A 22,223-nucleotide genomic window follows, 5' to 3' on the forward strand; every position below is an offset into this window, starting at 1 on the left:
TTCGGTCATAGGATATGCCCAATGATTGGATGGTGGAAAGCATGAAGTGCGTCAGATTTTTGGAAATGCCCGCAATGTTGGCTTCGCGGACAGCCGCGAGTATCCGTGAACATCACGGTAAAAGCATATTAAAAAACACAACATTGCACTTGTCAAACCTAAAAAACAATCTCTGGGGAGGTGAGGGGTGATGACAATGGGATGCGATATGGCCATTCCCAAAGTCTGCGAACAGTCTGGATGTTGGGGTACAGTCCTGTGATGTTCACAAACACTTCAGATGTTGGGGGACATCTATGCCTATTTCTGCATTACAGGGTTGGTGAAAAGCAGTTTTTGGATGGCTTATAATTTTGGCGCCACTCAATGAAACTGCATGAAATATTAGAATGTTATTCTATACCTGATTCTGAATGGTTCTGGAAAGTGTGGAGCTGTTTTGTCAAGAGGGAACAAAATTAGAGGGCGTGGGGGCGCGCAAAATATTGTAAAGGCTTATATATGTGGTGCCATTCTCGAAGATTTGACAAATCTGCACAAAAATGTAGCAAAACGATTTTAAATCTAGATATAAAGTTTTTGTAAAGTTTGGTGGGATTTTGTCAAGAGGGGGCTAAATTAGAGGGGGGTCTCAACATTTTAGATGGCTTATAACTTTCTTGCCGTTTGACAAATGTGGATAAAGATTTTCAGAAAGATTATAGACCCAAGCTTGAATGTTTGTGTAAAGTCTAAATGGATTTTGTCAAGTGGGGGCTAAGTTATATGACTATTGTATGTACATATATGTTGACACTTAAAAAACAATAAAACATGGGCGGATTTCCAGCAAACTCGTGTAAAGAGAATTGGCAACGACCTTAAAGCAGGGTTTTGCAAATGTGCCTGTGTTTTATTTTTTGACAAGTGCCTTAATGTAGGTACAAAAATAGTGATATACTTTTGGTGACTGAGGTATATAACATGTGGCAATGGTCAGTGGCAAGATTGTTCGTGTCATGGCATAAAGCTATGACCCAGACAATCTGGCTATTGGCCATGATCACGAGAGACGCCAAATAGGGTTATAGTGGCCATGTCCACCTGGGACCGGCTATGTGGTAAAGTTATTCGAAAGTGAAAAAAGATTTACTTGTGGTAATATGGCCATTGGGTTCTCTCTTCACCTTCTGCAGGCTGCCATGGAAAGGGAAGTGGGGGGTCTGTACGGAGCCCCGCCTTCCCTTTCCATGGTGGCCATCTTGGAAAAGGATTTTCCTTCCTACAGCGGGACGCCGTAGGCATCCCGCTGTAGGAAGAAAAATCCTTTTTTTTAGCACCCCGGGTTCCTGCTTTGGGAACCCAGGGTGCTAATGGCCTTTATCCCCCATTGCAGGGGCTGGAACGGGGGACAATGGTCCGGACCCTCATTATCCACCCTTGCTTTGATTGGGCCAATAACTAGGGCTGCCGGGCCATTATCCCTGTTCCAGTCACTGGAACGGTGGATGATCGCCACATTATTCCCATTAGCATAACACAAAATGCTAATAGAAAGGTTGGAAAATCTTATTGAGTCTTTGTACTTTGCTGAGAAATGTAAAGTAGATGGAGTCTATAAGATTGTTTTCTGTTCTATTTTTTAACTGTGAAAGGTGGTTCCTAAAGAAACCTTTCTGTTTTTTGATGTACATTCTTTTTTTTTGCAGGTGAGGTTAGAACGTAAGGTGGGGAGGGAAATGAGGGAAGAGGCACCAAGCACTAATATGGAGGGGCAGGTGGACAGGGGAAGATGCTGCGCGTGTGTAACTTCTACGGTAGGGGGCAGAGTTTCTCATGCTCCTTGATAACAGCTTCAGAAGCACTTCTAAATTGCTTCCCCCTGCAGAGTGCTGTGTTGCAGTATATACAGAGGACTGTTGCCTTCGAATGATATGGATCAACAGCCTCTTTTATTGCTTACAAGGTAGCTGGGGAAATTTTGTATCCCACAGAAGTAGGCTCTGTGGTTACAGTATTGGTTGAGGAAGATGAGGTAGAAGAAAACAGTCTACTACTTGCTAAGAAAGGAACAACCTTTCTGAGAGCAATGCAGTGGTTGGATTCGATGTGGCGGTGCATGGAGGTGGCCCCGTTGGAGTACTGTCCTGGTAGTCCGCGGCGGAGTACAAAGTTGCACTCAGTGCATTTCACTTTGGTAGCTTTAGCCTTCGGTACATTCCCAACAGTGGTAAAGAACTGCCACACCCATGATTCTCTCTCGGTGCTATAGGTAGGCACTTCCTCTACCTCATGTTCTTGGTCCTCTTCATTATCTTTGGAAGTACTGCGTTTTTTTTGTTCTGTACGCCCTGGTGGTGGTGGTGGTGGCTCTTGGGGAGGAGGGATGGCAATAGCTGATGCCATTTTTAAGATAAATAGCAGTTTTGCTAATATTTTTCAAAGTATGTGCTTTGTACTAGATTGTTAATGGGTAATGAGTAAGTATAGGTGTAGGAGCTGTGCTGGGGTACATTTTGAGCTTGAAGGCTCCTAGAGCAGTATACAATGCAGTTCCGAACTGTCCTCGAAGCACAGACCCGATCGCGAAGTGCAGATGCGTTCAAGTACACGTCTTCATGCAGCGAGTGCATGGTCACGTGGCCATGTCCGGAAGGTCCGCGATGACGTCAGACGTTCGCGGATGTCGATGGACGCAAAAAGAGTGGAAAAAGTTGCAAAAAGTGAATAGAAGTGTTAACAATTATGCTATAAGGTGGCAAATGGCAGGTGAAACTTTGTAAATTGGACAAACATTTTGTTATATTGGGGTAAGTATGATATTAGTAAGTTGTAGGAAAATAGCATGCACTGGTAAAAACACATGAAATTCACTGAAAAAACTTTGTTAAAGGGACGTTATGGTAAAGTTGCATTAATAAAAACCTATGAAATTCAATGAAAAAACTTTGTTAAAGGGACGTTAAACCGAAAAATCTCAGAAATTCACCAGTTATGGTAAGCTAAGCAACCATAACTCACGCCACCGCTGTGCACTGCTAAGAATAACACCAAGGACATCAAAGATGACATCACAAATGTCATTGATGACATCACTGATGACATCACATGTGAAATTAATTTTGATGAAAAGTCCCAACAAGGGGTTTTGTTTATAATGTTGGTAACAAGATGTCATAGGTGATCGGAAGACCCATCATGAACTACTTAATCTATTAAAGAATGTACTCATCTAAACATTGTATTGGAGTGTTGTTGCTAATACAGGAACCTAATCATACATAAACATAGGCAATGGCTGCAGCAGGCACCATTAGAAGTACAATATTTATAATCTTGTAATTGTGTATAGTAAAATAATGAATGCTACCTTATCCGAGTTTTGAGTAATGTTAAACATGTAATAACTAGCTAACAACTCAAGACTTACTACACGCTTGTGCTAGTACAAACAATACATATGAAGACCCATAATGCATACAAATCAGAGGCACATACAGGGAAACTAAAGTAAGGAAGAAACAGCATCATCAGAAAATGTCAATACCATTAAAGTTTATCTTCATGTGTACAAATGAATTGTGGTTTGAGGCCTGCTTATTGCCCCATGTATATGCACCATGAGCTGAGACCAAACCCTAAGGAAAGTACTTTATACTTTAAGAACATATGACAAGGTTAACGTCTAGATGTATAGCACCTTTTGAATTTTAATACTCTGTCAGTGAACAAAAACAAGTGGCCCAACTATGTGATGTTATCAGTGATGTCAACGTTGATGTCCTGGGTGTTAGTCTTAGCAGTGCACAGTGGTGGTGTAAGTTGCTTAGCTTACCATAACTGACGAATTTCTGAGGTTTTACTTGTAACCATAACGTCCCTTTATCAATGTTTTTTTCAGTGAATTTTATAGGGTTTTATTAGTGCAACTTAACCATAACGTCCCTTTAACAAAGTTTTTTCAATGAATATATATATATATTTGGTTATTTAAAACACGCTTAATACCCAGAGGTTTCTAAGCACATACCCAGGGATTGAACCTGTGTTGCTCTATGTCGTCTTGCTTCTAAGGAGAGCACGTTGCCCCCTAAACTATCCTCCCAAGACCATTAGTCGTCAAATTTGAGATCCACGCGTCTTATGCACAGGCGATATTGGATCATTGGTCAAAGGTGTTGATGTCTCGGTCAGGCCAACTGGCGCTGATTAAGATGATCCTAGTACCCAAGTTCTTGTACTTGTTAAAGTACCGATGTGACCAGGAAAACAAGACTTGCATGGGGACATGTCCCGCTTCTTGTGGCACTCTGGAACTGTGAGGAAAAAAATGGGTGGATATGACAAGTCCATATAATAAAGGGGGTTTTACTAACCTGCACATGGAGATATACCGATTAGTAGCCCAGGCACAATTTACGAGCTATTAGCATGGAACTGATGGACTCCAGCCGCATATTAAGCTGGAGAGAGCAGCAGTGGTGAAGGGAGACATGAAAACCTTGGTACTGGATAACAGCTACAGGGATGACTGCCCATTTGATCTGGTGCAGACAGCGTTATTCGCCTGGAGGGCCATCTTTGCTAAGACAGCTGTGTGCAGACCATATTACTGGTGGCTGCTATTATGGCAATTCCCAGACCTCTCCCCTACGTGGGACTCTTCCCTGTGGCTGCGGTGGTCCGAGCTGTGGTATTGGGTATTGGGGGATCTGTTTCCAGAGAGATAGTCCTTGATGCCCCAGACCTGGCATGGATGCTGTGGGCTGCTGGCTGCCTTGCATAAGTGTATTTTAAATGGGACCCAACTGGAAGAAGATAAGGCCTGGGGGCGGTGGAATTGGAGCTGGAGATAACAGATGAACTCTGGAGGTCAATGTTTATGCTTACTAAAGCAGTTTGAATGAATACGAGACTATAACGTATACAGTATAAAGTTCTACACATGTTACATTACACAACGCGTAAACTGCGGAAGTTACAACTGGAGCATCATGGTTGCTGTCCGAGATGCGGTGGGTTAGATGCGGGATATGTACATATGCTATGGGCCTGCCCAGAGTTGGAGAGGTTTTGGAAAGGGATATATGATGTATTGTTTACCATTCTCAGGAGGCACCTTGAGAAATTGCCTATGAACATGCTGTTTGGGAGGTGGCATGGGGTTCCAGAGAAGCGACTGAGGTCCTTTTTGAATTGGGTTGCATAGTTGCTAAACAATGTATACTACGTAAGTGGAAAGACTTACAGCCACCCACTGTGAAAGGACTGGCTATGGGAGCTAATCAGTGATTGTGAAGACACATGTTACAATGAAGCCAATCTTGTCGCGGCCTAGAGACATTTGGGTAGAATTTTGGGCATACTTGGTTAAAGATCCAGAGAGAGATGCACAATACTGCTGATGAATTCCACCATAAGCATTCCACCAAAACTGCTCTCACCTCCGTTCTTAATTCCCTTCTCACTGCTCCAGACACTCTTCTGTTCTCATTCTCCTTGACCTCTCTGCCGCCTTTGACACAGTCGATCACCCCTTACTACTCGACACTATATCCTCATTTGGTCTCAAAGGCTCTGTCCTCAACTGGTTTTCCTCCTACCTTTCCAATCGCCCCTTTGCTGTCTCCTGGGGCGGCCGCTCCTCCCCAACCCACTCCCTTGACTTTGGTGTACCCCAAGGTTCTTTGCTTGGCCCCTTCCTCTTCTCACTTTACACCTAATTTCTTGCCCCAATCATCTCTTCCTTTGGTATCTCTCATCACTTCTACGCCGATGATACTCACCTCTTCCTTTCCTTCTCTCATTCTCTCCTGACATTCACCTCGAAATCTCTTCCTGTCTCACTGCTATCAAAACTTGGATGTCCTCCCACTTTCTCACCCTAAACACTAACAAAACTGAAGTTTTATTCCTTCCTGCCAATACTCTTCCTCCCCCTCCTTCCATCCTCTTTCCCCTACCCATCTCCCCTATCTCTGCCTCTGCCCTCAATCTCAGCCTCCACTTTGACTCTAACCTCTCCTTTACTCACCACATCTCTCTTAACTCCCGCGCCTGTCGCTACCATCTCTATAATGTTCGCCAAATCTGATCCTCCCTCACCTTCCACGCCACCAAACGCCTTATTTCCTCCCTTATCTTTTCCCGTCTCTTCTACTCTTCAGCTCTCCTCTTTGGCCTCCCTGCCTCTCATCTTGCCCCCCTCAAATCCCTCTACCACTCTGCAATCCGCACTCTCTGCTCCCTCTCGCCTTATGACTCCATATCCTCTTCGCTTTCCTCACTTGATTGGCTTTCCTTTCACTCTCAACTTAAATTCCCACTGACAACCGAGAAGCCACTGAAGCAACCTCATGTGCAGCCGGCACTAAAAGAATGCAGGAGGTCAAGACACTCAGCAAGTGCAGGAAGGCTGAGGTTGTATCTCTCTCCTGTGATTGGAGGACATAACGATCTTGGAGATGTTCATCACTTGGTCCTCGGGTGAGAAGGCCCTAGACAGGCAAGGACCCAAGACCGCACTGATAAACCAGAGGCACTGGGACGGCCAAACCTGCAACTTTTGGACCTTCAGCGAGTAGTAGCCCACGCTGCGTAACATTCTGCACATGCAGAAAAGATATGCCAATGCCTTCTTTCTGGAGGTGGACTGCTACCATTGCTAAAAGCTTGGTGTAGATCCTGGGTGCCGAAAACACACTGAATGGCAGGACCTTGAACTGGAAGTGGCTTACTACGAATCTCAGGTATTTCTGGTGCTGAGATCTAGCTATACCAGCCAGTGCTGCAGGTAGAGAGCTTAATTGGCTAGAGTAACCATCTTCAACTTCTCCTTGCACATGTACAGATTAAAGAGACGCAGATCCAGTATGGGATGCAACACCCCATCTTTCTTGGTCACCAGAAAATAGGCTAAGTACAGCACTTGCCTCATTCCAAGCGGGGCAGCAATACTAATGCGCCTTTTGCCAGAAGCTGACAGACATTGTTCAACAGGAGCGGGTCGGAGGCAAGCAGGTGCTGGAGGTAGGGTGGTCTGGAGGGCGTTGAGCTAAGGGGAGGTGATATCCCTGGTGAGCAGCCTGTAAGGCTCAGGTGTCAGATGTGGTTAGAGCCCACTCAGTGCCGAAACAGGAAATCTTTCTCCCTATGCTGAAAGTCTTATTAACAGGGGCTCAACACCTGGGGTTGCTGAGGGCACGGCTGAGGCTGAAAAGCCTCCCCATGGAGCACCTTAGCCTCTCCCCCTGGCTGGGCGTTGTTGCATTTGTTGTTTGCCTGCACACACTTGTCCCCTTCCCATGTGAGTATAGGAGAGGAAGGGTTGAAAACCCATGCATTTAGCTGTGGGAGCAGCAAGTTGTTGTTGTTGAACCGCCAGACACAGGGACTTGACGATCACCCTCAAGGACTAGTACTTCTGGGGGGACTCCTCTGCCCCAAACAAGTTTTTGCCATCAAACAGCATGTCCACAAGTCTAGCCTGAACATCTGGGGTGAAACCCAGTATTCTTATCCAGGAGTGCCTCCTCAACATTGTCCCTGACGCCATGGCATGTGCCACACAGTCAGCCATATCAAGATCTGACTGTGGAATTTGGCGGGATGCCTCCCTTCCATCCCAGGCCAGTGCATCAAAGTCTGCTCTTATCTCACCTGCAGGCAGGGACTTTGCAGCGCCCGAGTCTGCAGCGCAGAGGCCAAAAGAGAACTTAGTCAGGGCAGAGAGGCCATTATGGCCCGTAATAGTAGAATGCTCAAGTCAAAAACATTTCTCCTCCAAGCATACAGCCCAGGGGTGTTGCTAGGTCGGGAAACGATCAGGGGCTAAGCTAAGGTCGGGACTGGCGGCTAGCTAGCATTTTGGTTGTAGTACCTGAGCTTCTATCCGGGGCTACAACCAAAAGACCCGGGGCTATAGCCCGCTCAGCCCCCCCCCCCACCTCCAGCAACGCCTCTGATGCAGCCTCTTACTCCCTCTGTCATAGGGTAAGGAGGGGAAGGACGACATTTTCAGGCTTGTCATGGCAGCCTAAACTACAAGGCTCTCAGGGGAGGTGTGCTCAGAGGGAAAATCTGGGTCGGAGGGCCCCAGTCTATGTTTCTTCACCAAGTCCCAGTCTACCGATGAGACCAAAGCAGACAATCTACAATTCAAGCACCAGGCCTCCACTGCTAGATTGAGTTGCAGTAGGATCTATCATTGCATTAAGAATATCTGTCAATATAAATTGGACGTTCAGTCTTAAAGGGGCTAATAATGCTAAGGTCTCCACCACCTTGGTCATCAGGTATTGAAAGGAAGCCTGCAGCTTTCCCCGGGTTGTTGCATGTTGTGTGTCCAGTTTTGGAGATGTGTCCAGTCTGCTTGCTTCTTGAAAATTAGAGTCAAGGTCCATCTATGCACCATCCGCACCATAAAACTCCTCAGGGAAATCCCTGACTGTTAAGAGCAAAAGGGTTCAAGGCCAAAAGGGATTGGATCACCCTCCTCGTCAAAGATGTCCTTCATTTTTGACATGAATGCTCCCCTAGGAAGAAAAGCATATTTAGGAGGAGAGTCGGCACTGTGAAAGATGGAGCCAGCACTGGAGAAACGACACCAGAATACGAAGATGTGCAGCGTATGGTCTTTGCCAGTAGGAGCCGCGGGTGAGCCCAAAAGCATCCCATCACGATCCTAAGCAGGGTCTCCACCGGCTTGTCAAAGCGTGTTGGTCCCGGATGGTGCCCTGGGGGCCGAAGCCCATGGAGCCGAGGCCTTGGCAAAGATATCCAGCAGCTTGAGCCGAAAGGCCTCCATTTCTCCGGCATGGAGGATTGAGTTGGAACAGGTACCTGTTGATTTACAGATTTGTATATTTGAATAAGTCTAAAATCATTTGTTGAATTCTATTTCCAACGGGAACAAACCTTGTTGTAATATACTGTTTATTCCCCAGTTCCCGTGACAGTAGGAGATTTCCCTTCTGCATGCATCTTTCTCCTCAGGTTGCATCCCCCAGTGAAGCAATAGCATGTATTTCAATCCATCTCCTTTGCTTAGGTTGAAATCTTTTTTGTATTCTTGGAAGGTTTTTATTCAACTAACCCGAAACATGTCGCTGCTAATGCACCAGCCCCTGCCAACTAAAAAAATGCCATCGTCTTTCCCCGGCCAAAAGTCTGGGTTCACATGAATACGGGAGAAGGGGAATGCGAAGGTCGTTAGGCCCGACCTCGCCATTATTTCGTCCCAAAAATCACAGCCCAGTCTGGTAATTGAGTTAATATAGAGCAATGGGTGTCTGCTTGCTTTGTCTGCCAGATCACAACTCCACAATGTGCCCTGTACCACTTTGTCCATCATTCTCCACTGCCTTTCTGCATCCAACTTACACCATTCTCCCAATACCCTAAGCTGTGATGCCTAGTAATATTTCTGGATGCCTGTGAATCTGAGTCCAGCCTTTCCTCTGGGATTTGTTAGCATTTTTTGTAAAGTTTTCGCACATAATATTTATCATGCCTTTTTGCAATCTATTCAGGACTTTTTTGGGGACCTTCACAGAGGGTACTGCTTGGAAGAGGAGCAGGTGTTGGGGCAGGATCATTATTTTTATGGAGTTCACACAGCCAACCTACGAAAGGGAGAACATTTTGCATTTGTGCATATCCTCAATGATGGATTTGAGTAGGCCTGGATAATATATTTTGTACAGGTCCCCCCTTGTCAATTACATGGGCCACTCTTCTTACATTAGTGAATGCCCGTGCCTGCCTGCCTGCCTTCCTGCCTGCCCATGATAAAGCCTGTAAGGTATGAATGGATCAGAGCTAGCATAATTCCCTCCAGTCACATGGGTAGGATCTTTGTAAATATTTTATCATCTAGATTTAACAAGGCTATTGGCCTATACAAGCAACAACTTTCAGGGTCCTTCCCCCGCCTTGTGGATAATGCTGGTTGTGGGCATTGTGTCTTTATTTTTCCCTGTTAGGAGAAAGTAGTTTAGTAATTCCTTTGGGGAGTTTCCTACAGTTGCTAGGAAAGATGTATCTTTTTTGCAACTTTCCTTCCATAGTTTCTATGGACCCCCTTTCTTTTTTCTCTCTTTTTGAACCTGTTGGACTTTTTGAAGGGAAGTGAAGCCTTCAGCTTCATTTCCTTTGACATTTCCTCATTTATTATGGGGAAACGGATCAGTCTTTCAGACTATCAGTAATGGGAAACTGTATTTCCCTTTTGAATTCTTGTACTTTTTAACATTGCACACAGCACCTCACAGTGCAATGGGGATACTTTAGTATCACCCTCGTTGTTTACAAATTGATTTTTTGGGTACTTTTATATGTGCCTAAAGACAAGCTGGTGGCTGCAGATACATTTTTACAATGTTGGTAGTATTTCTTGTGAGCACATTCGTGTTTACCACATATGGCTACTGAATGCTTCTAGTGCCCTAAAATGGCCATGCCACGAGATTTCAGCTTGCTTCTTTGGCCATAGTGTTGTGTGGCCTTCTTCCTGCCTTGCCAGGTCAAGAAATCCCTTATAAGGCCATGTACTTGCCCTGGAAAATAGCTACTTTTTCGAGCTAGTGATGTCTTTGTGTGTATGTGGTCCAGGACAGGGGTGGGACCGTCTGATCCCCCTCCACATCTATGGTGCTAGAGAGTCTGGGTGTGGGGCAAGAGTGAAACCAGCAGCTGTCCTTGACTGGACAACTAGTGGCTGTTTGAATGGTGTAGATCCTTACCATTGGTGGGCTTGGACTTGCTTCCAGCCTGAGTTTTGGATAAAGAAGAGGACTCCTGCAGCCATTTCTTCAGATCAGCGTTGGAGAAAAGAATCTCGTAGAAGAACAGCCGACTGAAGATCCAAAGAAGACACCTGAACAGGCCTGGAATCCCTTCCTCCGCCTGGCCCAGTGAAGCTTTGCTGAGGCTTCAGCCTTTGCAGGATCAACTAGTCTCAACACCTTCCCGAGGATCCAGCAGTTCTGAGCCTTCGGAAGTGTCCCTGGACCACCCGGTGGACTGACCAGCTTCTTGTGGGCTGCTCCTGGAACTTTGGTCTTCGCCACCAGTGGCACAAGTTGCCATCCCGCCGAATTTCAGTGTGCCAACATCAAGGGAGCTCGTCTTAGAGAAGCTTCTATGACTGTGATTGGAAGGACGCCTGTCGTCCCCTGTGTGTGGAGACCGTCGCTGGAACTTGCTTTCCCCCATCCTGTGAAGTGTACTGAAGAGGCCTACATCGGTGGTTCTTGCATTTCTTCATCGCCTTGGGTTGCATCTTGCAGATGTACCCGACCAGAAGAATCCTTGCACCTGCAACTCCTGGGCACTTCCCACTGGAACCTATGGCGGGAAATCGACCCTCCAGTGACCTCCAGACGATCCTCAAAGTCATCTGTGAAAATAGGAGTCAGGGGGGTTAAGTAAACACAGTGTAACTGTCTCCCCGCCCCATCCTCCATACGATAACATTGGTAAAAAGTTCCTTTGTCTCCTAAACCTTTCATTCCACTGACATTTGGTAGTCGAATACCCGAAATACGAAAGACTATTTACTAAAATTGATGAAGAGTATTTTTATCCATCACCAACGCAAGTAAATTAAAACTTACCTTTAGAGACTCCATTCTGGGGAGAAACATTATGGCCGCTGTGACGTTTGTGTACAAGGCCCCATTCTTCTTATGGTTTGGACTGTTTAGTTAGGGAATTAACTTGTGACCTGTTTGCATCATTACTGTGTGCTATATTGTGTGGCTCATTGAGGGCCCCTAACCCCACTCACACTCTCCTGAGACTAGGCTCGACAGCTCTCCATTGCTACCTTGATTTGGTTTTGGCTAACCTCTCAGAGTTCCATGTTCTAGCCTGGCCTCCTAAAATCTGTCCAATAGGTCAGATTCTAGAAATTAATCAAAACAACCGTGCCACAAAGCCATCCGGCCCAGTGCTTTATTTAGCTTATGCATTGAGATGGCCATCTCCTCTCTCGGGATGGGTTAAACCCATTCTAGCTGCTGATCTTTAGGTTTTTCATGAGTCTTGCCTCTTCTATACCTTCCTTTTGGACCAACCATGCGGTATCCTCCACTTTGCATAACTTGCCATAGAAGCTGCTAGTGTACCTTTGTCTAGGAATTATATTTGCCCCTTCCCATCCCTTAATGCAAGAATATATTAACGTTTTGCTCTTACTCCGAGATATCTGACAGGAAAGCTGCCCATCTTGTTGGTCTCTTGATTAAACTTTTGATACTCAATAAGGCTCCCTCTGCTTTATTCATTGAGAGCATGCTAAATTGGCCCTTAATCATTGAAAGCCTTCCCCAGACTTTCCTGGAACCCGTATTTTTGTGCTCGGCTTCTAGGTTCTTCAATTCTTCCGACAATCGCTCCTATTCTTTACAACATAGAATCTGGAGCGCTTTGGCATCAGCCAGCAGTTCCCTCTTGATCCCAGTCTTGAATGCGAGAAAGGTGGCATGGTGGTTGGTAAAGACTTATTCTTTGTGAAAAGAGAAAGGCCTATCTGTCCCTATTTCTATGAGGGGTTTGCCTGCTTTAACTAAAGACTAAAAGGATCTGTCAGAATGTTCGTTTAACTTAAATGTCCACCGTCCTGTGTCAAAATCTCTAGTTCTGTCCCTCATACTTATAACTAAAGTAGATAAGGCTAAACTGTTCATTGCCCAGAGACTGCATCTCTCCAGCCCTAAAATCCCTCCACTGGCCCCCGGTTGCTGCAAGGATTACATCCTCCCCCAATCGCCACCAGCACCCCCCCATGCACTGCCCTCTTGGCCCACACCCACCCGTTGGGTGGTTTGCCACCATCCTGCACTTACCTGTTGGGCTGTAAACTTGCCTCCTTCACTTAGAACGTCTCTGCCCATGCACTTAACTGTTTCCTCCCCAGCAGGCAACCCTGGCACTTCCTCCCACCAACCCTGGGGGATCCTAATAGCACTTACTAACCCCACCCACCCTCCCTTTGTCAGGATTCGGGGCTAGCTAGCCTTCTGGTTGTCGCCCCTAAGCTTCTATCTGGGAATACAACCAGAAGACGTGAGTCTATAGCCCCCTCACGCCCCCTAGCAATGTCTCTGCCCATGGTGAATGACTCCCTTCTCTGGGACACTCCAATACCATATACAGTTCCAACTGTGGTTGGGTCCCAGACCCAGGTTCTTCTTCTTTGACTCGGCAGACCTGGTGCAATAACCTCCCAAGTACTGCCACGAGGAAGATGACTCTTATTATTCTCTTGGTTAGGGTTACTGACCCTGGCCTCTCTTATTCTTCTTGGGTATGGGTCATTGACCCTTCTCTGGTGGCCAGTGGGATTCCCCCATCCATTGACACAAACAAGAGGAGTTTTCAGGTAGGTCTGACGCCCATAAGAGCCAATCTGGGTGTCCCAACTATTAAGCCAAGGGAAAGTATTTAGTGCCTGCCTCCCTTCTAACCCCAAATCCCCTCCAGGTATCGCATACCCCCCCTTTAACTTCATAGGAATGTTGGTTCATTGCTGGGACTTTCAGGGATAAGGGGTTGGCTTTCTGCTGCTTCGGGCTTCTCTCCACATCTACGACGACAATGCAGCTTCTCTCTGCGTGGCTCGGCTTCTCTGGGGTTCTCTCGCATCTGCGATGGCAGCGCTGTCTGCCTCTACAATTCGACTTTGTTAGGTTTCTCTCTGCGTCTGTCACGTCAGCATGGCACTTCCTTGTGCGATTCATCTTCCTTCTGGCCTTTAGGACAGCTCTTGCAGCACCAGAGAAAAAAGGCTGCAGCGGCTCTGCAGCGTCCTCCGTGCTCCTTCTTCTCTGGTCCCACAAACAGCTCTGAAACTTACACACCTGAGAGTTTACACAGCTGCTGTCTGTCTTGACTTGAGTTGATAGGTATCTTTGTCCCTCTTTAGTTTTTACAATGTAACCATTTCCCAGTTCATTGTAGTCCTTCATCTCTTTTGTTGTTTTGTTCTTGATACTGGTGAGGGGCCACCTTGTACCGGTACTTGTGTGGTAAGTGATCTTCATGTTTCCTACACTCTTCCTCATCATAGTACTTTCAGTTTCCCTATAGTTCTCTACCTGATAACAGTATATAGGTTTACTCTCTAGAAAGAGGTTATTCGAGGAAAGAGAGGTTAGAGTGTGTGGGGGTGTGCTGATGTTAGAAGGGCTGCACCCTACAGTTTGTAAGTGAAACAGTTTTTTCTTTTACCAAGGATTCCCAGCCTGACGACGGGGAATATTCATGAGCACGTGAATTCATGCCAGATTGATGCTGGAGAACAATAGTTACAGGTAAAAAAAACGTGTTCCTTCTCCTGGGTGATGTTTTTCTTCACAGGAGTTTTCATGATTATATTGTTTTACTCAATATACCATATGTAATAGTCTCTGCTTATGCTTTGGACTAAGTGCTGCAGTTCTTTTAGGGGACTGGTTGCTTACCTATCCTCTTAGAGATTATCTTTGTTCTGCTCAAGTTCCTTCTCTTTTTTGTAGGACTCCAGACCCCCCCTTGTATATGGTTGCTCAACTCCCAATTATAGTTCACCTCTTCCACGGGTGCTCTTTCATGTATATTTATCTTTCTGACCTCACAGAGTTTTACTCCCCAGATATCTCTTTGGTGGTTTGTGTCTTTATCTCATTAATATAGTTCAGATTCATCTGCTTATTTCCAATTCTTCTCCCATTATTACTGGAATGCGTTTCCTTTAACTTATACTAAGTCCCTTTTAACTTTCCGGTTTTCCCGTTCCCTGCATTTCTGTCTTGATGGGTTAACATTGCTGGCACATGTAGGACTTTGGACTCTCTCTCATCTTCTTGATAGCTATGCAGTTCCCTTTCTGCAACGTCTGTTTCATATGCGTCACACTCTTGCCTTGTGGATAGAACTGTTGCTAGGACTCGCTTCGGGAGTTGCGCCCTCCGGCTGGTGGTGTCGGCATCATTGTGCAGGCTGGATGCCCACCATGATTGCTGCATGGTCACGCCACCACCAAACTCTCGGTTCCAACTTGTCTGGATTTCCTCCTTTTTCGCACGCCATTCTCCCAGTGTTTCTCGTTCCACACTGGCACTACTCTGGCTTACGCGGTTCCGCGTTCTGCAACAGCTCTGCCTCCTTCCTGTCTGTCACGTTCAGGGGGCTTCCCTGGTGTGCTCGGCTTTCCGCCCACAATCAGCCTTCCGCCTCCTCTCTCCGGTTCTTTAGCTTGCCATCACCTTTCAGCATCCTCAGCGAAGTCCATTGGAGACTGTGAATTAACTGGATATCCTCAGTTTCTTGATGTTGATAATAAAGGTTCACTTTAACTTCATGAAACTCAATGTTCTGGTGTATTAGATAAATCCACATCAGGGAGTTCCTTACAGGAACTGGAGTCCTTCTCCTCAAAGGTGGAGTCTTGCCTGGTGAGGCCCCACTTGCCTCATCCCCTACGAAGGGTGTTGTGGAACGGTCTCACCTGCTTAGCAGGGGGCTCCCCTTTGGGGAGAAAGTACTAATTCCTTCAATTTGTCACACACTGTGGACGATTCAGGTTGAGTTCCCATACTAGGGGGTGGGCAGGTGAGAGATGTTTGTGTTAGGTTGACATCTAAAGCTGTTAAGCTAATGTGGTGACCAATCTAGGCCTCTGGTGTGCAGACATCCGGTGTGCGCTCCCCATCCCTCTAGGGAGGGATCTCCTGGAATGGCGGGTTCTGGAATCCCGTACCTTGGGCGATGTTGGAGCAAATGCCCCACCGAACTATCGCCCGCAGGAACTCGTCGTTGAGCAAAATCTTGTCTGCAAAGCTTCTAGACACCTGTATCAAGTGGGCGTGCAGGAATTCCTGGAGGGGCTGCATCTGCAACTTGCAGAGCCAGACGCGGTAGATGCAGGACGACATCATGCCCAGCAACGACTTGATGGACCACACCATGGCTGTCCTCGTCATGTCATGACCCATCGGACACGCCCCTTCTGGGCCTCCTGGTCCCTGTCACGTCGGGGCTTGCACTCTGTTGTACTACCAACATGGCCGCAAACACTGAATGCTGCCTACCAGCCTTCACGTTCATTGCAGCACGCAGGATAAAATAGCCACACCGCCGCGCTTCCGCGCGTCTCAACGCTACTGTTAGCTGTGGCTAGACGTGTGCTCCGTAGTTCGCTTTCACAGAACTTTGTTGCTTTCCTGGTTCCCGGACCCTTGCTTCATTCTATCCCTTCTCCTTCTTACCCAACCTTCTCCCGGAATCCGTGCACCCGCCTCTGAGTGCTTCTTCCCCTTATTTTTTCCTGGATTTCCTGGAGTTTACTATCAATCCCGGACAAGAAGTTGAACGAATACCGGAAGCCGAAGACGGCCGAGCGGGCTAGTACAAGGCCCGAACCATAAGGAAGAAAACTTCTACAACGGAATCCATCAAGCAGCGAAAACAGGTGAGAAAGGGGGAAACCTGTGTCACGTCGACGACAGCTGCTGCACCTTCCCCAGAATGGCTGCTATCCTCTCCTCTGAGGGAGACGCCAGGCAAGACACCGTATTCAGTCTGGCGCCCTAGGAACAGTGTGTTCTGTGATGGCGTCAAGCAAGACTTTGGATAGTTGGCGGAGAATCCCACATTCGTTAGTAGCCAGAAAGTCGCCTCTGTGTGTCCTTGGGCAGCTCCTGTGAGCGGGCGTGAATCAGCCAGTTGTCCAGGTATGGGTATACGTGTATGCCATTTAGGCGTAGATGGTCCACTACTGGTGCCAGGCACTTCGTGAACACTCTGTGGGCCGACTTCATGCCGAAAGGTAGGGCCTTGAACTGGTAGTGCTTTCGCTGCACTACGAAGCGTAGAAACTTTAGTTGTTTCTTGTGAATGGGGGGATGTCGAAGTAGGCGTCCTCCAGGTCCAGCGACGTCAAGAAGTCTCCTTTTCCAATTGGCCGAGCACGTGTTGAAACGTGACCATCTTGAATTTTTGGGACTTGAGGTATTTGTTCAGACGTCGTAGGTCTAGAATGGGCCTCCAGCCCCCTGTCTTCTTTCGGACCAGAAAGTATCTGGAATAGACTCCGGTGCCCCAAAGTCATTGAGGAACTAACTATCGCCCCTTTTCGCAGCATGGCCCGTTCCTCTTCCAGGAGCTGAGGTATGTTCTGCTCCCTACGGGCCACCGGAGGGATCCGGAGACACCTGTGCTGAAACTACAGGGCATACCCTTGGGCGAAAGCGTTCAGCACCCATTTGTCAGTGGTGATCTTTCTCTACTCACTGACGAACCTAGTCAGCCGGCCTCCCACCGGGTTGCATGGGTGTGGGCCTGACGTCCTGGTCGGTTCAGGCTTGCTTCAGCGCTGGCGTCCTGCCCTGCAGACGACGGCGGCACTGTCCTCCGCTACCGTATGCCTGGGAACGGCCTCTGTAGGCTTCCTGAGTCGTGGATCCCCCCCTGTACATTCTATACGAAATGGACCACTTGCTCACGCACTAGCGGGGGACACCTGCATTGCCCTTATGCTAACATCAGCATAGGTGGGGTAATTGCGAGATACACTTGGCTTCCATTTTGTGTGCCCTCGACACCATCTTTGGAATAGGCCGCACTCCGATGCTACGAAAAAGCTTCTCTCCGCTCTGCAGCGCCACACACTCAATCTTCCTCTGAGATCACTGTCCTGTGTGTGAACCAGCTCGAGCCATGACTTGTAGGGTCATCCTACTCCACAAACCTACTCCTGCCCTCTCACCCCCATTGTTGTAAAATTACTGCCAAACTAACCCTGTGCCCTCCTAAGGTATTCTCCTGATGTACCAGAAGTGTGACCCTGCTGTGCAGCCCACCCCAGAGTGCCCCCACCACGTCCAGACCTCTGTCACAGTATATTGTATCCTAAAATCAACATATGCCATTATACTCCCTACTTGCCTTGATGTGCTGAGAGCCAACCAGTCACCCAGGTTATCATGGAGGACAAGCCCCATAGGCCCTGTACCTCATAAAAGTCCCAATGAAAGATGATGCAATCATGTGTATGCAGCTTATAGGTTTGCAAGATTTACTCAAAGCTATACCAACGATTGTTGTTGAACTCCAAAATCGGCACCAGCTTGTACCACAACTCCCTGTCGTACCAAGCTAGGATCACCAGAGCGTTGCCCGCCTTGTTAGTGGACGCCGCAGTGTAAATCACCTTCCTTCCCATGGCATCCATCCTCTTCCCCTCGCTGTCTGGAGGGACCTAAAACGATGAGGATGGATTGGCCAACCGTTTTCCTTGCAGCCGCTGATGACACTGAATCCGGCAATGGCTGTGGCCTCAGGCACTTGGGTGCGGAGTCCGATACCCAATACTTCTTTTCCAGCCTAATCGTTTTGGCTGGAGCCGTGCAAGGGTTCTTCATGGGGGTCAGGCCCTCTTCCCAAACGTCGTCCAAACGGGGTACCGCCATGACTGTCTTCTTCTTGGCCTGGCGCCTCTCGTGCAAGAAGCCCTCCTTCCTAGTTTTCTCGGGCACTAGCTGGAAAAGCTCAGAGGCTCCAAATGTGGGGATTCGCCGTCTGCTGCGACGATATCCTAGTCATCATCCGCTGTCGTCGTGGCCACATCGGTCCCTGTAACCGTGTCTGTGTCTGCTGGGGGAGAAGGAACCCGACGTGGAGGAGGTTGATGGAACGGGGGCGTTGGATGACGCTTCCTCTCCTCTGTTGGAGGATGATCTGGGACCTGGGGAACCACAGGGACCGGAGCCAGAGGCATTTTCAACTGGATCTCTGACATCAAGGTGTGTAGAGTTGACAGAATATCCAAGGAAATGTCCCTTGGCTGAGATAGCAGATGGGAAAACTAGGTCCTGCGCCGTCGACGCCATCGTCCTCCTCTTCCACGTCCTTGTGGACTGTGTGAAAGGACTCCTGGTCTTCATCGTCCGTGACGAGACCTCCATGGCTTGGGTAATGGCCCGGAGGGCTGTTTTGGGGCCTACCCCACTCTTTTCCCCCCTGAGGGTCTTGAACCGGGCCTGAACTGGTTTCCCCCCTTCTGGCGTGCCAGCTGACTTTGCCAAAGTCACTGTGGCAGTGTCACGTCTTGGGGGTAGGGAAACCTTCTGAGCTGCGGGGGCTACCTCCGCAGGGTCAGAGACCATAGCTGCAGCAGTCTCCAATTCCATTTTCGGCAAGGTCTTAGCCTGAGCCGATAGTGCTGGCTTAGGCTGCTCAGCCGCCTTCTCCTTCATCCGCTGCTTCACGGATTTCTCACAATGTTCGGCCGGGGTAGATGACTTCCTCCTCGAGGAGTAGCTCGATTGGCAGCTGGCAATGGAGGCGGATGGTGAAGTCGATCGCGCCCTATCCACCTTGGGACCCGCTTCCGCAGCAAACTTTGTGGACTCAAACTTGCGGTTCTTGGCCTTATCTTGGGAGCCCATGGATGAGGCGCCCTCACAGGACTTAGAAGACCACTACTCAGACCGGCCGGTCCTGGGTAAGGCATGACCCTGCTTGTCGCATGGGGCAGAGGCCTTGGCGTTGAGCCATGCAACCAGTCTACTGTGCCTGTCCCTCGTCGTCATCTTGGAGAAACCGAGGCAAATTTCGCATTCCACCTCCTTGTGGTCCGGGTGCAGGCAATAGGTGCATTGCAGGTGCTTGTCCTCCATAAACACGTTCCGTAGCCCGCATTTGGACCCTCCCTCCGCCTGCTCCTCCTCCTCCGTCATTAACATAAACAACCCGGTTGTTTCAGCTTGCTTCTTGAGTGGCAATCAAGTGAAAATTGTTAGGCCCCAACCGCAGTCTCCAGCATCTCTGTGTTCCTGTCTATTTCATTATATGTATTGGTTCGGAGGGAGCAGGTGTCCCGGTGGAGTAACAGCAGTGGGTCTGCACAGCTTATCTCCCAGCAACTGTCTTAAGGGAAATCTCCAGCAGCATTCCAAAACTTTGGCTCTTGGAGCTTAGTCTAAGCCTTGCGGAATGGGAAACAAAGCTGTACAAAATTCAATAAACCCCACCCACACCCGATCGTGAAGCTTAGGGTGAACACTATACACCAGTTCATGGCTCAACAGCACCCCGTAGTATTCTTAAATAATGCGTCCAAATGTTTGTATTCTTTACTTTTTTTATAGATGGTAACTGTCATTTAATAAAACAATGTTTTTTTCGATTCACATATATATGAAATAACTAAATATACCACATTTTAAAAACAGGTTTACAATGTCCATGCATACATTTCTGTTCAGACAAGTACACATTTAGATCCAGAATGGGCAGTCATAGGCAGGTAGCACTGTGTCTGCAACAAGAAATGCAATGAATGATTGAACATACCTGGTCAAGGAAAACCTGAAGCCGGTGAGATTCTGTGAGAGATTCTTGGATGAGGGCACTGCTTGCTTTCGTCTGATTCAATGATTCTATGAGATCCTTGTTGTCCAATATATTTCCTTGGGATGTTGCCAGGGTCTAGTGAAAAAATAACATGAAAGAGGGCATTTAAATCTGTAAGCAGTAGCTCAAAATGTGTCTTAAGATTCTACCTACAATTGCAATGGTATTGGGACACGTCATGATTGCGTGAGAAAAGATTCGGACATAAATGATTTGGTTCTTGTGACAAATTGTCATCAAAAAGTAAGCTCTTCACCAGGAAAGGATATATATTGTTTAAGACAATTACAATACTTGTAATTGACCGATATATTGTAATCTGATATGCAACGTACCATTTGCCATGGTGCAATAACATGTTTCTCAGCGTGCCGCCTCTCGCACATCAATTTTGTTTCTCCCATCGATAATATGCCTAAAAGCCAACTGCACCACTCCATGGTGTAGAGCTAGGCGCGAAACAAACGACCCACATGCAAAGTTTTAGTTGCGCTCAATATGTGGCTTTATCAACTATTCAGAAGTGTTGGCACTCAATACCATCCCCAAGATGGCCCTCTGAGCATATTGGAGTAACGTACTGTGTTCAAGCTTATACATGCGTGCACCTGTTTCCCAAACAGTTTGGAGGATCAGTAATATACCTTGGAAAAACATTGTTTACTAATTGTTTTGAAATGTTTCTTTTAAAATAACATTTTAAAAAAAGTGAGAATATACCTTAAATTTAAGATTACCAACACATATTAATATTGCCTACCTGGAAAAACCTGTGTTGCCAATTAATCATTTGAATAACTACAAACAACTCAATATGGGACTATAATTGTAATGAGTTTCTTTGTCACATATATAATTATATTTTTTCAAAATTCAGGGTTATTTATAGTTATTAGATATTGTGAGTGTACTTTATTACATAAGATTGTTATCTGAAGAAAATTTTATGATATTATGACATCAGCACACATTGCGAAAGTTAATCTTTTTTTCATATTTGCAGTAAAACTGAAAGACTGATTATTTGTTTCAAACATTCCAATTTACTGTATAAGATAAAGGTTAACAACATGTTTCCAAATTTTAATACACCAATATCATGAGATAGGTAGGCACCACTATTGCTCTTCCTAATCATTTTTAGTTGTATAAACTCATGCCGTAGAACAACACACACTGAATCTTACTTAGTGCCACGTTAAAACTGGTAGAACTCCGTAGGTTACCCCAATGAGCGAAGATCGAGTACTTCCTTGCACATCTCCTACTCGTGTGAAACCGTGCTCTGCCTGGTCAGGGCGTCTGCTACCCCGTTCTCCGTCCCCGACAGATTGACTGCCACAATGGAGATCGGGTTCTCCAAAAGCTACAACCACTGCTGCATCACCTCCCTGCAAAGCGGTAGAGACCATACACCTTCTTGTTCCAGTAGTGCATGGCCACTGTATTGTCCATCAAGATCAGGACCTGTTTCCCCTTGAGAGAGGGGCGCAAAAACTTTCAGGACTAACCTGATTGCTCACAGCTCCAGCTCGAAGGTCTGCGCTGCATTCTGTTATCAGAGTTGTTGGGGCTTAGTCTAGTGTAAGTAGGCAGAGAAATTATGTGAACAGCACAACCACATATTTGTCGTAGTCCTTGCTTTATATACTGATGTGTGTGGTTAGCCATGCCTGAAGCCTGAGGAGTGGTGTGTAATATGTATCTTGTTGCCATTGGTGGCGGTTTGATGTTAGGGCACCCACTGAAGTATTTGGTTTCTTCTGTTGATTCTTGTGGCTGTGATGAAAATGTTTAGCAGCTATGACAGTCTATGCTCCAACTAACCGCCAAAAGAGGCGCACGGT

The 22,223-nt window shown here is 47.0% G+C and overlaps 1 protein-coding gene across 3 annotated transcripts in view; it reads right to left on the minus strand.

Moving 5' to 3' along the window:
• Positions 1-22,223, minus strand: part of DYNC2H1 (dynein cytoplasmic 2 heavy chain 1) — a 3,314,293-nt gene that overhangs the window by 823,121 nt on the left and 2,468,949 nt on the right. For all 3 annotated transcript variants that reach the window (XM_069639013.1, XM_069639012.1, XM_069639011.1), the window contains one exon: positions 20,317-20,451. In XM_069639013.1, the coding sequence (XP_069495114.1) occupies positions 20,317-20,451 (135 nt within the window). The remainder of the gene's footprint in view (positions 1-20,316; positions 20,452-22,223) is intronic.

This window comes from Ambystoma mexicanum, chromosome 7q (genome assembly GCF_040938575.1).
Source record: "Ambystoma mexicanum isolate Mex_15411 chromosome 7q, UKY_AmexF1_1, whole genome shotgun sequence".
Classification (NCBI taxonomy): Eukaryota; Metazoa; Chordata; class Amphibia; order Caudata; family Ambystomatidae; genus Ambystoma; species Ambystoma mexicanum.